General features: G+C 34.7%; 1 protein-coding gene across 1 annotated transcript in view; it reads left to right on the top strand.

Annotated features, from left to right (window-relative positions):
- The first annotated feature begins 1,051 nt into the window (after positions 1-1,051).
- The window catches only part of crtac1b (cartilage acidic protein 1b), a 23,027-nt gene continuing 8,597 nt past the window's right edge, over positions 1,052-15,481 (top strand). The window contains exons 1-8 of the mRNA XM_016456480.1: positions 1,052-1,251; positions 2,184-2,380; positions 2,473-2,609; positions 8,195-8,351; positions 10,344-10,478; positions 10,590-10,735; positions 13,212-13,348; positions 14,546-14,628. Of these exons, the coding sequence (XP_016311966.1) occupies positions 1,052-1,251; positions 2,184-2,380; positions 2,473-2,609; positions 8,195-8,351; positions 10,344-10,478; positions 10,590-10,735; positions 13,212-13,348; positions 14,546-14,628 (1,192 nt within the window). The remainder of the gene's footprint in view (positions 1,252-2,183; positions 2,381-2,472; positions 2,610-8,194; positions 8,352-10,343; positions 10,479-10,589; positions 10,736-13,211; positions 13,349-14,545; positions 14,629-15,481) is intronic.

Raw genomic sequence — 15,481 nt, forward strand, 5'->3', positions numbered from 1 at the left:
CTTACAATTAAGTTGCTTATCAACTTGAAAATCTTGCTCCTTTACCACTTTCATTGTATGGATATTTCCATTAAGTTATGGAAACGTTATTTCTGAATGTTCTCTAAAAAATGAAATTGCGCAAACAAACATTATAGGAATGTTGCTTTTGAATGTTCTCTAAACTTCTTAGACGGATGTCCATCTAAAATCTTACAGAAAAGCATTCCATAAATGATGTAGAATGTTTTTGTTCTAACTGTTTGAGAACATTATTAAAAAGACCCAAACATTTGAATGAACATTCTAATAACAACTGTAAAAATGTTTGCTCTTAAGTTTGAGATAACCCTTCCAGAACATTCTGAGAATGTAAATAACTACTTTTGTGTTCCACTAAAAAGATATGTGGGTTTGTAAATTAAGGCAGAATTTTTACTTTTGGGTTACAATTAGGACTAAGGCATTGTTGTCTATGGCTGTGCCTGCATTTACTTATGTTCACATGTAGATAGACAGATAGATGGATGGGTGGCTGAATGGATATGTCATAAATGGGCAAGTGAGTTCTACATTCTCTTAACAAATTTGATTTAATGATAGATAGATAGACAGACAGACAGACCGTCAGATACTTAAATGGATATATTGACGGACAGACGGATATATTGATAGAAAGATCATGTCCTCATACTCTTTGTCACATATGGATTTTGCCGTCTTAAATGTCTGTCTCATGTGCAGTGAAACGGCTTCTACTCTCAGATCTTAATTTGGTCCATTCTGACCTGTCACATGTCTGCAGTCTCTGTATTTATGTCTCTGTGCTGTGAGTGTAATGCTGGGAAGGTAATTGCCTGTTAACACTGTAGAAAGCAATTCAGTCTCCTAAAACTCAATGAAAGTGGAATATCTCGATTGTATGGCTCAGTTCAGGATGTTTTACAGTTCCTCTCACTTCAGTGAGTCATAATCTCCTTGAAAGCATTTTTCACAGATCGGGAGGTGAGCATGACTATGATCTTGTCTTGTGTTTTTTTCTTTAAAAACTTGATGAATTTCACAGGTGACAATGTCAGCTTGGATATTACTGCTCACTGTGGGTGTGTCTGTCCTGGGACTGTCCTGGGGTCAGCGAACTGAACCCATGTTTGCCTCAGTAACTCAGAATGTTTTCCCACCGGACTATGAGAATAACCCTACGCAGCTCAACTACGGCGTGGCTGTCACTGACGTGGATGGAGACGGAGATCTGGAGATGTTTGTGACAGGGTGAGTGTACTAGTCTTCAGATCACATGCACTGTTTTCAGCAGAATAATGAAGTGAAGCATTTATGACATTGTTTCTCTAGAGAAAATACTTTTATCAGTGTCTAGAAGTTATATGGTGCTTTTGTGCTGTTTGATTGAGCTTACATTTTTGCGATATTGACACAGAGCAGATACACTGGCCAAGAACATTACCTCAGTTTGTGGCTTGAAAAAGTGATATTTTCTAAGAGAAACAGAAATGTCAAAGCAATTAATTGGGATTATTTGTAAACCATTTGTGAAATGATTTGGATCTTTGTGAAGTTGTGTTGATGAAAATAGATGTAATTGGAGAGCTCATTGTTTTGTTTGAGTTGTGCTCAAGAATGAAATTGTGTAACTGACAGAATCGTATCTCTAGGGAAACTAGAATCTGTTTTTCCTTCCATTAAATGACAGTCGAGGTGGAATTGTGGGATTGCAGGTCAGTGAAATACACCAACAAAGATGTGCCTTGTTGGAAACTGGAGACAAATAAATGGAATATGGTTATATATTAATCCTTCAAGGCATGTTTTTATTTGAGTTGAGTTTTCAGGGAATATATCTTTAATTTAAATTATTTATCCTATCCCACTGGCTTTGTTTTTTCTTGTTTTAAGCATTTTTAAGCATAAATCTAACAACAACCATGCTTAAAAAAAGCAGATGGGATATTTTGGGATATTAATATGGGATGTTAAAGTAGATTATACTATAGTAAATATTACATTTTAATATTAAATAGGCCTATTTATTATCCTTATAGTATTAAATATTTAAATATTTTTTTATATGAAAGGTTTTACTGCAGAACAAGGTATATCAATTAAGGATTTTAAGCTGTGGCCCTTTTTCTTGATTTGTTTGAAATATGTAACTTAATATATAGCTCTACCTTTTTTCTTCTTAGCTACAATGGCCCAAATCTGGTGTTGAAGTATGACAAGTTTAAGAAGAGGCTTGTTAACATTGCGGTTGACAACCGCAGTTCTCCATATTATGCACTCAGAGATCGACAGGGCAATGCCATCGGAGTGACAGCATGTGACATAGATGGTGATGGCAGAGAGGAAATTTACGTCCTTAACACTAATAACGCCTTCTCAGGTATGAAACCGATTCATAAATGAGGCTTTGAAGGAAATGTTACAGTAAATGGATGTTAGTTTCATGTAAATTGTTCATGTCGTTTCATGCAGGGAGAGCAACGTACACTGACAAGCTCTTTAAGTTTCGTAATGGGCGGTTTGAGGATCTCCTGAACGATGACATAAATGAACATAGGGACGTTGCCAATCGCGTGGCTGGCCGGTCAGTCGCATGTGTGGACAGAAAGGTAACACCTCTACTAAGTTTGCTTCAAATGAATGCTTTTGGGAAAGCTCAGTGGCAAAAACCTCACTAAAACCAACCAGGTGGAAAAAGGAATCATTTGCATGTTTCCCGCACACAAATCTATTTTAAGGTCAATCATTTCCAAGTATGGATCAAATTATATGGGAAGTGTTTTCTTCTCCATTTTAAAAGCTGATAAGCTCAATTATTTTTCTACCTCTGCATTTTTTCCTTTACATTTGCTTTTAGTATTGTACCTGTGGTCCATTTTTAGATGGGAAACCACAGCTGTTGTGAACGTTCTCAGCTAACATGGAACATTCTTAGAACTTTGGCTCTTAAATGTGGGGTATGTATTTTTTCAAAAACGCTTTAGAAAACTGAGTTGGGCCGAGTACCAAAATCCGAGGTTGCTTTGTTTCTTCTCGATAGGTGAGTAACACCGTGCCTCGCGCCGTGCCGCAACAGCTGGACGCGACAAAGCGACTGTTGAAAATCATTTGAAATTTGTGTCAATACGTCATAAATGGAACACAGCAGCAGCAGTTTTCTGTCTGGGATTTGTCGTGTCGCGCCGCGCCGCGCCGCGCCGCATCCAGTGTAGACAGCATCACTGATTATAATGAGTTCTATATTATTTTGTCGCGCCCGGTGTAGACATGGTGTAACATTGGTTTTGCTTTTGTTTCACAGAACTAATCCTTGCCTGGGTTGCGTACGGTTGTGTGGGGCGGAGCTATCAAAATAGGGGCGAGACCCTTTTGGGGTAGGGGCGTGTTTGTTTTGGTGATTTGAAATATCAACATTGGCTACCAGAAATCACTTACCCCACCTTTAAAGATATGAACAAACATTTTTTCCAGTAATGCTAATAGAACATTCGTTCAAAGTTATCTGGTCTTTAATAATCTTCTTAAAACATTAGCACAAAAAAGTTTAGGCCTATACATCATTCATGGAATGTTTTCTTTTTAAAACATTTTAGTTTAGTTATTTTTCAATATTGCTACTTGTTTCAGAAGGTTCAGAGCACATTCAAAAGTAACGTTCCCATAATGTTTGCAAAATGATGAAATGATTCCCTTAACATTCATATAACCAAGAAAATAAGTTTTTAAAACATTGAAAAAAACTGGACGCTTTGAATGTTTAGAGAACATTCAAAAATAGTGTTTTCGTAACTTAATGGGAATCTTAGCTTAATGTTCTTCGAACATGCAGTATGTTTCGGGTTATTCTCAGCTCTAAAATATTGCACAGACTAGAAATTGCTCTTCTTGAGTGCAGTCTGTATAAAATGATATTTAGAAATGCTCATTCAGTAGTAATGAATGACTGAAAATCATGGAAATTTCTTGCTCAAAGCATTTGGGAAGACTGTTAGAGATAAATGTGAATAGTAAGTTGCAGCCTGAGGTATGTATTGATCATCAACAGAATTGCAGAACATCAGCATGTGGAATCTGAGGGAAAGTGAGTTCTTGAGGGTGTTGAGTGACTGTTCACATCTCGCTACTGTCTGATTGTTTCAGCCTGAAAGACTCTAAATCCTCTGCGGCCATCATTTGCTGTCCGCCATTACCGTTGAGTCCTGCCCCCCTCAGCCAACCAATATGATTGTTCATTTCCAGTGTTCTGCAGTATTTGTCTCTGACATTGAATCATGTGCTGTGATAATTAGAAAACACAAGGCCTCATTTGTTTCTTTTTGTAAGGAGACGTAATAGGTGGGAAGTGCCGCCTTCATTTGTCTCACTGCATGTAGGTTATCAGAGTTTCCACCGTCTGACCATGCTTCACTGGTACCTATAATCCCAGACGACATAATGAATGGCCAAACATGTCAATGATTTGTATTTAGCCCAAAACACAATAAGCTGAACAGCATATTTCTGCAATTACTTCTAGACTGCATGTTGTGTGGAGCAGTCAGCGGTGAAGGATGCTCAGTAATCCTGGGGAAGAGCTGCAAGGGATTGAAATAGATTTTTTCCACCCGCAGTCATTTGACTGGGCTGATGATAGTGAGATGGTGCTGCTTAAAAGTCCTTCATCAATGATTTTATGATTTAGGACCATGCTTATAATAGGTTTGGAGAGAATCAAAACAAAATGTGTTTGGTCTTCTTAGAGTTCAGTTGGGAACCAAAAAAATCGCCCTGTCATTTGATACTTTGTAGATCCACAAAGAAACTTTCACAAGTTGAAATGAACTGCTGATGCAGATTGTTGAGTTTACCTAATTTATTTCTAACTACAGTCATACAAGGTCACAGAAATATTAAGATCCAGAAATCTGGGTTAAATATTTATTCATATAATTTAGTGCTGTCAAACGATTAATCGCGATTAATCGCATCCAATATAAAAGTTTTCGTTTACATAATATATGTAAGTGTGCTGTGTATATTTATTATGTATATATAAATACACACACATGCACGTATATATTTCAGAAAATATGGTATGTTTATATATTAAATATATTTAGTTATAATATAAATTATATGAATGTAAATATAGAGATGTAAATACATGTAAATATTTGTAAAATATATACTGTATGTGTGTGTATTTATATATACATAATAAATATACACGGAACACACATATATTATGCAAACAAAAACTTTTATTTTGGATGCGATTAATCATGATTAATCGTTTGACAGCACTAATAAAATTACATTCATTGTATTATATTTATATTATTGTATCTTCATTGTCGTTTCATTCAAGGCAACACTAAATAATTGTGATTTTAAAAAAAGTAACTAATAATTTACCAATGGTGCCATGCTCTTTAATCGAATAGTTCACCCAAAACATAAACATTTGCTAAAAATGTACTCACCCTCAGGGCAAGCTGTAGATGAGTATATTTCCTCATTAGAAAAGATTTGAAGAAATTTAGCATGACATCACTTGCTCACTATGAATCCTGTATATTTAAGACATTTATAATTTCAAACCGTTGCCCCCAGCTAAAATACGACTCTATGCAAAATGTCACTTTCTCCAGTGAAAAAGTCGTCACGTCTGAATCAGAAGAGAAATACGCACAGATCAAGCACCGTTTACAAGCAAAAACAATCCAAAACAGTTCTGAACAAATATTTTGGTGGATTTTGATGTGAGAAGACAACAGGGGAAGGACTTTTTCACTGGAGAAAACATTATCATGGATTCTAGACCTGTATTTTGGCCAGAAGCAATGGTTTAACACTGTAATGCCATATGGATTTGTTTCTTACAAATGTACAGATTTTTGCTTCACAAGATGTTAACTGATGGACTGGAATGGTGTGGATTACTTTTCTATTATTTAGATTTTTTCATCAGCTGTTTGGACTCTCATTCTGATGGCACCCATTCACTGCAGAGGATCCACTGGTGAGGAAGTGATGTTAAATTTCTTAAAATCTCTTCCTATAACTGGGGCGCATGCGCAAGTGCTGACCCAGATGCTGGCGTGTTTGAGTTTGTTTGTTTTGTCTTATAGTTGTCTTATATTTTATTTCTGATGCTATTTTACTCTTAGATTTTTAGAGATATGATTTTTATATTTATTTTGGTTTGGATTTGGAGTCTAAAATGCGTCGTCAATCGAGTTATTGCACTGGAAGCCGAAGTGGAGTTGGGAAGTTTGAGAAACAAACTCAACAATACTAGTGAACTTTTTGCTATTCGCTTTTAATGGGAACCTCAAATAATGGAGTTTCCCCAATGAGTAATAATTGTTTTATATAAATGATTTAATACAATATTTGTATTAAATAATACAGTCTTAAAACATATACGGTTTTCTCTGGGAACTGTGTACATTGACTTTTTAAGTCTAAAAATGAGTGACAGCAGCTGCCACAGTTGTAAAATGACCCCTGTATATTGTATATTCCCTTCAGCTTCAGAGACATTAATATTCAAATGCAATGTGTAGTTGTTCTCTCCTTGAACCAAAGCATTGTCATTTGTCACTTCAGAATGGACAGGAAGACACATGGGCCTGTTTCTGTAAGAGATGGATTGATCCTCACATTCACCCATCTTCATGGGTTAGTGATTACCTGCATCATGTGCTTATTGCAGCTTTCCCTCCCAAGTGCAGTTTATTTATTTATCTATTTATTTTATTTGTGCACAAATTACTAAATACTGACTAACAACTAAATATTGTTAATAATGTTGTGTGGTAATATTTGCTTAATAATAATAATAATAAACATTTTTTTTTTATTTTTATTTATTTATTTTTTTTTTATTTTTTATTTTTTATGTTCACATTTTACACCAACCTTTCAACACATAATTTTCAACCCAAAACATTTTTGCAGGAAACTCGAGTTGGTACAAAATATGCTTTGAAAGTATTAGTTTCGCATACTTTGCTGGCCCTTGTTACTGGCAACATTTCTGTAAATCTAATTCTCTATTGATAAACAGAGCATGAAAAACATGGAAATCATGACATTAAAACCTAAGCTGCTAATACATTCTGGGGCAGCATCTGTTTTAACTCCATTATGCTTTAATCTGTATTTTCTGACCTGAAGTGGCAGTTATGTAGAAACCAGAGAGCGTTTGACATTTTCATTGTTGTGCCTCATTAGGATTCTGGTCTGGTCTGGTCTGGTCTGCTGATATTTATATACTTATGTATATATTTCTTTATTTCACCATTTCCATGCTGTTGGATCGTGGGTGTCTTTACTGAAACTGTGTGCGTAAGTTCATTTGCTTGGCTACTTCACTGACTTCATGTCCACAGGGAATCTTTCTGATAATGGGGTGTGAAATTAATATCCAAGGGGAGGCAGCTGAAATATGTGTGTGGTGTGTAAGAGTATGTGTGTGTGCGTGTGTATGCAACTGTATGTGGATGAGTGTCTCAACTTATTTCTCTTATGTTATATGAAGATCACATACATGTTTTTTTTTTTGCTATGTTTTACAAATCTTTACTGTGAGAAAATGAGTTACAGTATATTAGATTTTCCAAAAATTACACGCCACTGCAACTAACGATTTTGCCCCTAATTGAGTTTTATTCTTTATGGCCCCTAATAAAGTTAGTGTACTTGTTTACTAAGGAGACAGCAGTGTCAGTGAAGAAGAGCATTTTTGAGACGAAATATGTGGTGTGTAATGTTTGTAAATCACAATAAAACAAAGTGTCACCTATGAACAAAATCATTTTGTATTTCAATGTCAATCAAGCTGCAATTTTGTGAATCGAGCTGTAAATTTATGCAAAAAGTATGAAAATATTATTTAATACTTTGTGTAGTATAAATGAAATTAGCCTTGGAAAGACATTTATTTTATTTTATTTTATTTTATTTTATTTCAGTCTTAACCATTCTGCAACAACATAAAACATGATAATAATTTAATCCAAAAAATTACAAAATAAATGTGAAAAGTGTGAAGTATAGAAGCAAAGAAAAATAAGTATATTGGGTGTTTGCTTTATTTAGAATTGTGAGAATTTTTTTTAAAGTTTTTTTTTTAATTGTTTATGAGATGAAACATTATTAGTTATCACTATACACTCAACATGTTTTTATCTTTCTTTTTTTTTGTTAGGGAACAGGCCGTTATTCCATCTACATTGCCAATTATGCCAGCGGAACTGTAGGTCCACATGCTCTGATTGAAATGGATGAAAGCTCAAGTGACCCTTCCAAGGGAATCATTGCACTTTCAAACGTGGCTGAGCAGGCCGGAGTCAACAAGTTCACAGGTGCGTGTCTGCTTTTTTATGAATGCGTGAGCGGGAGTGTGTAAGTGTGCGATGATGTCAGTGAATATATTACCCAAGACTCTTTAACGGCCATGAGCTGTAGGATCCAGGTTTTTTGCCTTGTGGCTGATTTACAGTAGAGCTCAGTGCTCATATCAGCTTTGAATCACTATGTTATAGACAGTGTTTATCAGCTAAAGCAGCCAATAATAGAGAGAACAGGGCCCTGGAAGGCAGCGCTGAATAAAGAGATGGAGGTTTTGGCCCACTCAGCTGTTTACACTCTTAAAAATAAAGGTGCTTCAAAAGGTTCTTCAAGCGATGCCATAGAAGAACCATTTTTGGTTCCACAAAGAACCATTCAGTCAAAGGTTCTTTAAAGAACCATCTCTTTCTTGCGTTTTTGTAATCTGAAGAACCTTATTTCGCCACAAAGAACCTTTTGTGAAACAGAAAGGTTCTTCAGATGTTAAAGGTTCTTTATGGAACCATTTAGACAAAAAGGTTCTTCTATGGCATCGTGAAGCACCTTTATTTTTAATAGTGTACTGCACTGAAAGTCATGTGAAGGCACAAGGACAAGTGAGCCGTATTTCAGCTCTGACTTATTCAATGAAGCAGCCATTCCATTAATCACTACGGGGAGAGCAGGGCTTTGGACCACCGTTCAGAGCGGTTTCGGAGAGCACTCTTGAGAAGGGTTCGAGCAGGACAGTCTCAGAAGGGAAAGCAACAAAATTAAGCTTTTGTGATATTCTCGCCTCACTATGGGGGATTCTGTCAATGTCTTGGCAGATTTCACATTTGAATGACACAAAACATGGAACGGGTTCAACCACAATATGTAAACTAAATTAAATTAAATTAAATTAAATTTTATTCACATATTTAATATTTCATTCATATTATTCACATATTATCACGCATTTAAATGATAAAACATTGAATGGTTTCAACAACATGTTTAATTTCATTTTACATCTTATTTTATTTTATATTTTATTATGTTTGTATTTTATTAACTTTTTTATTGTTTGAATGACACAAAACATGGAATTATTTTAAACACAGTATGTTTGTTTCTTTTTTACCAATGCATATTTTATTTTATTTTATTTTATTTTTCACATTTCATATATTTTATTCACATTTTTCACATATTATCACATGTTTAAATGACACAATCATGGAATGATTTCAACAACATGTTTTATTTGATTTATGTTATACATGCAGTTTTATTTTATTTATTCACTTCAAATATTTCATATTTCACATTTTATTTACATTATTCACAAATTATTGCATGTACAAATGGCACAAAACATGGAATGGTTTCAACTACAGTATGTTTTATTTCATTTATATTATAAATGCATATTATCAAATATTTTTTATTTATTTTATGATTTTATTCACATATTTCATATTTCTTTCATATTGTTTACATTATTCACATATTATCACATGTTCAAATGACACAAAACATGGAATGGTTCAATTTTTTTATTTTCTTTATTTTGTAGGTCAGAATTTTATTTTATTTTATTTTATTTTTATTATTATTTTTTATTATTATTATTATTATTTTTTAAAGTTGATCCCTCTCCCAGATTTCTGTTCAAATGTCTTGCATGCTCATATTTAGCATTAAGAAAAGCCTGGTCCTGCTGGGCTTTAAGAAATAAAAGCACAATTTTCTTTAAAGCTGCTTCGAAACATTGTTCATTGTGAAAAGCGCTGTACAAAAGAAAGAATTACTTGCTGCTGTGATTCAACTAGAGGTCAGAGCTGTAGAATAGTGATTGCCGGGTAAGATGTGTGGATGTAAAGCTGGTTAAATGCACATGTTCACACTCCCTGTAATGCGATTATGGGCAGTCAGAGTCTGTGTCAGCAAAAGCAGCTGCTGCTGGGGAAATGAGCTGGAAAGCCACTAACGATTTCTTCTGTGCGTTTGGTGATGATGGCCGTCTCTGCTGTGTGTTACAGGGGGACGGGGGGTCGTGGTCGGTCCCATCCTCAGTCAGACCCTACCTGATATTTTCTGTGACAATGAGTACAGCCCTAACTTCCTGTTTCGCAACAACGGAGACGGTACATTTACAGATGTGGCAGCACAAGTGGGTAAGCAAGAGCTGGCTCCTTTCTTTTTTCTGCTGATTTTATTTTTGAAAGGTAAGTTTGTTAGCCTTTCACAGTAAACATGCAATGAAATATTTGTATTTGTTGTCGCAGGGGTTGATGACCCGATGCAGCATGGCCGTGGAGTGGCGTTAGCAGATTTTAATCGGGATGGGAAGACTGACATTGTCTATGGAAACTGGAATGGGCCGCATCGTCTGTTCCTACAACTCAGCAATAATCGCAAGCAAAGGTTTAAGGTGCAGGTTTTAAAATAACTATTTTCATATTATTTTAGCTGTAATGGAAGCAAAAAGGGTTTACTGCAGTGCTTGCCAGGCCAGAAACTGTAACACAGTTACTTAGCTGCCTTCAAAACACTGGTGGAAATGCAAATCTAGTTGTTGTTGTTTTTTTAATTAGATGTGAATATACTGAATGGTAGGTTTCATCTTTGTTATGTAGAACAAAACATGATCCCTACATTTTGATCTGTATAATTAAATCCTTCTGAGAGAAGACAGAGGATAAAATAATACCATCTGCTGTCTGATTAGAGTATTCAATTATTCTCTAATCATTGTTCTATTGTTTGCGCAGCGACCTGGCTCTCGTTTTATCTGGTAAAGCACAGTGATTGTAATTAGTCACAGTAAAATCGAAGAACCTCTTTATTTTTCTGAGACTTACACAGGAAGTTTTATAAATCTGCTGATAGCTTGACTGAATCAAGTCTGAATGTTGTGAGAAATGTTTTTTTTTTTTTTTTTTCGCATAACCTACTTTTCAAAAGTTTGGGATCAGTATAGATTTTCTTTTTAAAGAAATTAATACATTATTTCAGAAAGGATGCGCTAATTTGATCAAAAGTGGCGATGAAGACTTTTATCATTTCTATTTCAAATAAATGGTGTTCTGTTGAGATTTCAATTTATGAAAGTATCCTGAAAAAAGTATGTCATGGTTTTTCACAAAAATAATAAGTAGCATAACTGTTTTCAATGTTGTTTTATTGTATTTTAATTAATTAAATGCAGCTAGGAAAAAAAAATGAACAGACCCTAAACAGTAGTGTAGTACTGTATGTGGCTGATATTTGTTAACTTCTTTATGGTACAGTAAAATAAAACAATATAAGCTACAAGAGGCTGTGCTTTATAGTGATTTTACCACAGCTTCTATAAAACAGTGGCAAAATCTATGTTATGGCAGACATATAACAAAGAATTTATATAGCTTAGATTACATTTGAACTTTGAATAATTTGATGAAAATTATTTAAGTTCATAATGAAATTTGAAATGTCTTGTAATGCCAGATTTTGTTGGCAAACCTAAGAACATTGTGATTTCTTCTGAAACTCTAGATGAGACACATATGAGATCACTTGGGTATTTTTCTCAAGATAAAACTCTGAAATGCGTAAGTCTTAAAGAACCTCTATCAGCTCTCTTTAAGCACATTTGTCCTGTGGGGTCAGTCAGAATTTGTAAGTCTGCTAATCTTGAACTAATGATTTAATTAGGCTATGTAAGCAAACCTGTCCTTAAATATATAATAATAATTAAAGAAGTAATGTACCCAAAATATTATCTATTTATTTTCCAGCAGTAGTTTGTCATGAACCTTTGGATCTGTATCTCCCGAGTGTGTCAGGTAATTGTGTTTGGTATGGATGGATCGGCGCTGTGTGTGTAGGTCTTTCTCAGCTTTAGCTTGATCCCAGTGTTAGCGGCAGTGATTGGCTTCTTTAGCACAGAGATAAATGTCAGCAGGAAGCTGTTTTATGGGGGTCAATTGTTGGGTTAATGTCTCATGGGAGACCTTACAGAAGGATTTGTGCATTAGCGTAGGACATTGTGACCTTTGCCATGTATAATTGCATTGTGATTAAGATGCTCTGTTATTCCGTGCATTAATTAAACTTTGGCTGAACAAGCACACCAGCTATAGTGGAAGATCATGTGTGAGTCATAATAAGTTCATCTATCTATCTATCTATCTATCTATCTATCTATCTATCATTCATCTATGTATCTGTCCGTCTTCTGTCTATCTGTCTATCTATCTATCTATCTATGTATCTATCTATCTGTCGCTTTGTTTATCGTTCTATGGTACATCTATCTATCTATCCATCTATCCATCTATCCATCTATCTATCTATCGTTCGTTCGTTCGTTCTGTCTGTCTATACACTCATCTTTCCATCTACTGTATCTGAGATCTATCTGAGATGCTCAGTATTGTCTCATGCTCAGCTGTACCTCCTCTGCTGGTTCCTGTCCAGAGATGGCCATCACCTCTCCTTCAACCAGACAGCAGAAGGTCACTTCATGGGCTTTCACCTGCAGGTTTTATGAGCCCTATAATTAAAATTGGGGTTAATACTTGAGAGAGTGCCGGCATGCTCAATAACTCTTCCATGACTCGTTGCTGCACTATTGAAGCGCGATGATAGCAGTTACTTTTCTCTGCTCCCACTCCCTGAAGTTTTTAGACTGTGATTTACCTGCAGCTTAGATCTTTATGTCATAAATATCATACATTTGACTCTCCAAATCTTGAAGCTGATGCTCTCCTGTCAGCGAAGGAAAAAATACTTTCCTGTCCCAGTTTAATCTGTAGAAACAACTGAATTATAAGGAAGACGTTCTTCAGGTGATTTTCCCAAGTGTAAAGTATGTCAACACTGTGGTGTTTCAAATTTTGATGTGCTGATATTCTCTGTACCAGGACATCGCCACACAGAAGTTTTCCATGCCATCTCCTGTTCGCACTGTCATCACAGCTGACTTTGATAATGACAATGAACTGGAGGTTTTTTTCAACAACATTGCCTACAGAGGACCATCAGCCAACAGACTGTTCAGGTGTGTACTCTACTGATATGCATAAGCTACGTCTTAGAGTGGTGCAGAACACATAAAGGAGATATTTAGCAGGATGTTCACACTGATTTTTCATTTTTTTTATATAGTACTTAATAATATTTTGCTTTTATTTTAATTAAGCTTTAGCTTTTAAATGTATATTTTATTTGAATTTTAGTCATTTTGTTTTGTGCTTTTTTAATTTGTATTTTTCGTAATATTTCTATTTAGCTTGAGTTGATTTTCATTTCCATTTTTAGTTTTATAAATTATTTTAATTTTGCTTATTTTATACAATTAGTTCATTTATAATTTTCATTTAAGTTTTTTTAAAGTCTAATATTCATATTTTATTTTATTTTATTTTATTTCAGCTTTAATTTTAATGACGTAAACAATTCTTATAGTTTTAGTTACCAATAAAAACTGCTGGTCACTCTTCCCTTCCATTGTATGGAAAATAACAACAACTTTCTGATAGGATATAAACAAATACTATTGTTTTATTTAAAATAATAACAATTAAAAAATGAATGTAACAATGAATGTACAGTAACCTGTCTTGGATATTTGTATACATTTATACAATTGCCTACTTGATCAAAATGACCTGCATTATCATTATGTAACAGAGTTATTTCTTTAACATTTACATTGTAAGGTAGGAAATAATTATGGAAACTCTCTCTCTATTTTGGGGATTTGATGGTAAGCCCAGGCGGCACGACAAGCCAGCAAGTCCAACTGCCAGACCACAAACAAACCCAGTCCAACCACAACTCTACCTGATGGGAAATTCCCCCAACATCCGACCTCACCCGTTACACGATGGCTTTCTAATGAGAAGACTGGATGTAGCATTAAACAGAACATTGTTTCAAATTAGTTTCTAATCCCATACTCAAACAGTCTGGACCTCGGTTCTCAGAAAGCAAAGATTTAAGCTTTTAATATAAAGAAACCTTTTAGTTAGCATTATTAGTCATCAAAATATAAAGTATGATCTTCCAGCCCTAGAAATGTTTTAACTGAATCAATATTGCGGGGGTTTCATGAGGCTGTAAATTAATATCTCCTTTGAGACATGTTGTATAACATGCAGCTGACAAGGTACATTTGTCTTTGACTGTTCCTTTGTGTGGAGCTCTCTCAAGCCAAAAGGCAAAGAGAGTAAGTAATTAATCTTTACCATGGCAGAGTTTCTCGGAGAGAACACGGAGATCCACAGATCGAGGAGCTGAACGTCGGGGAGGCCGCCGAACCAGAGGGACGGGGAACCGGTATGAAGGATTTGGCTGGTTCATTCCATTAAAATAGGACTGTTTATTTTGTAAATCCATTTCATGAGTTTTACAAATGGTAAATTAAGATTTTCCCCTTAAAATAACTTGAAAATGAACCAAAGCTTTAAATTTATTATTATTATTATTATTATTTTAGTTATGAAGGACTATTAATGTTCTCAACTTCATATTGTTTCAAAACATTTATCGTGTAAAGGCTAATACGTCCTGATGCATCAAAGTACCATACTTGCTTGTCAATCATCCACTGTGCTTAAACTTTTTTTTTGTTTCTCTTTTTTTTTGACATGACTAGTGAAAAATGTACACTATTATTGAAATGTCTGGGGTCATTAAGAATTTTTTGGTTACACTTTCTATGAAGCCCGTATTTATAATACATTATAAGGGTATTCTTAAGGCATTATAATGAATGCATAATGCATTATAAAAAAAACTTATAATATGTTATATCAACTCATGAATAATCATAACAACAGTTATAATACAGTTATAATACATCATAATACTTACGTATTTGTGGTTATAAGTTTAAGAGTATGATTATTTATAACACACAATGAACACCATATTAAATCTACTTCATTTTCAGAATAATGGACTGTATCATATCTTGACATTGTTTATTTAAGATCTGCACAGTATCTTACTACAGCTTGTGAGTGGTTAGATGTTGAGTGTTTCCTGTGGAGCTAATCTTAATTAATTGATGTGAGCTTTATACTCCAACTGAAAAAATGCAATGTTTTATATCGTTACATTTTATTTTGATGGTCCCCTTAATCAATCGACTATAAGCAACTTTGCAACTACATGCCAACTAACTCTC

This window comes from Sinocyclocheilus anshuiensis, unplaced genomic scaffold (assembly GCF_001515605.1).
Source record: "Sinocyclocheilus anshuiensis isolate Anshui unplaced genomic scaffold, SAMN03320099.WGS_v1.1 scaffold407, whole genome shotgun sequence".
Taxonomy (NCBI): domain Eukaryota; kingdom Metazoa; phylum Chordata; class Actinopteri; order Cypriniformes; family Cyprinidae; genus Sinocyclocheilus; species Sinocyclocheilus anshuiensis.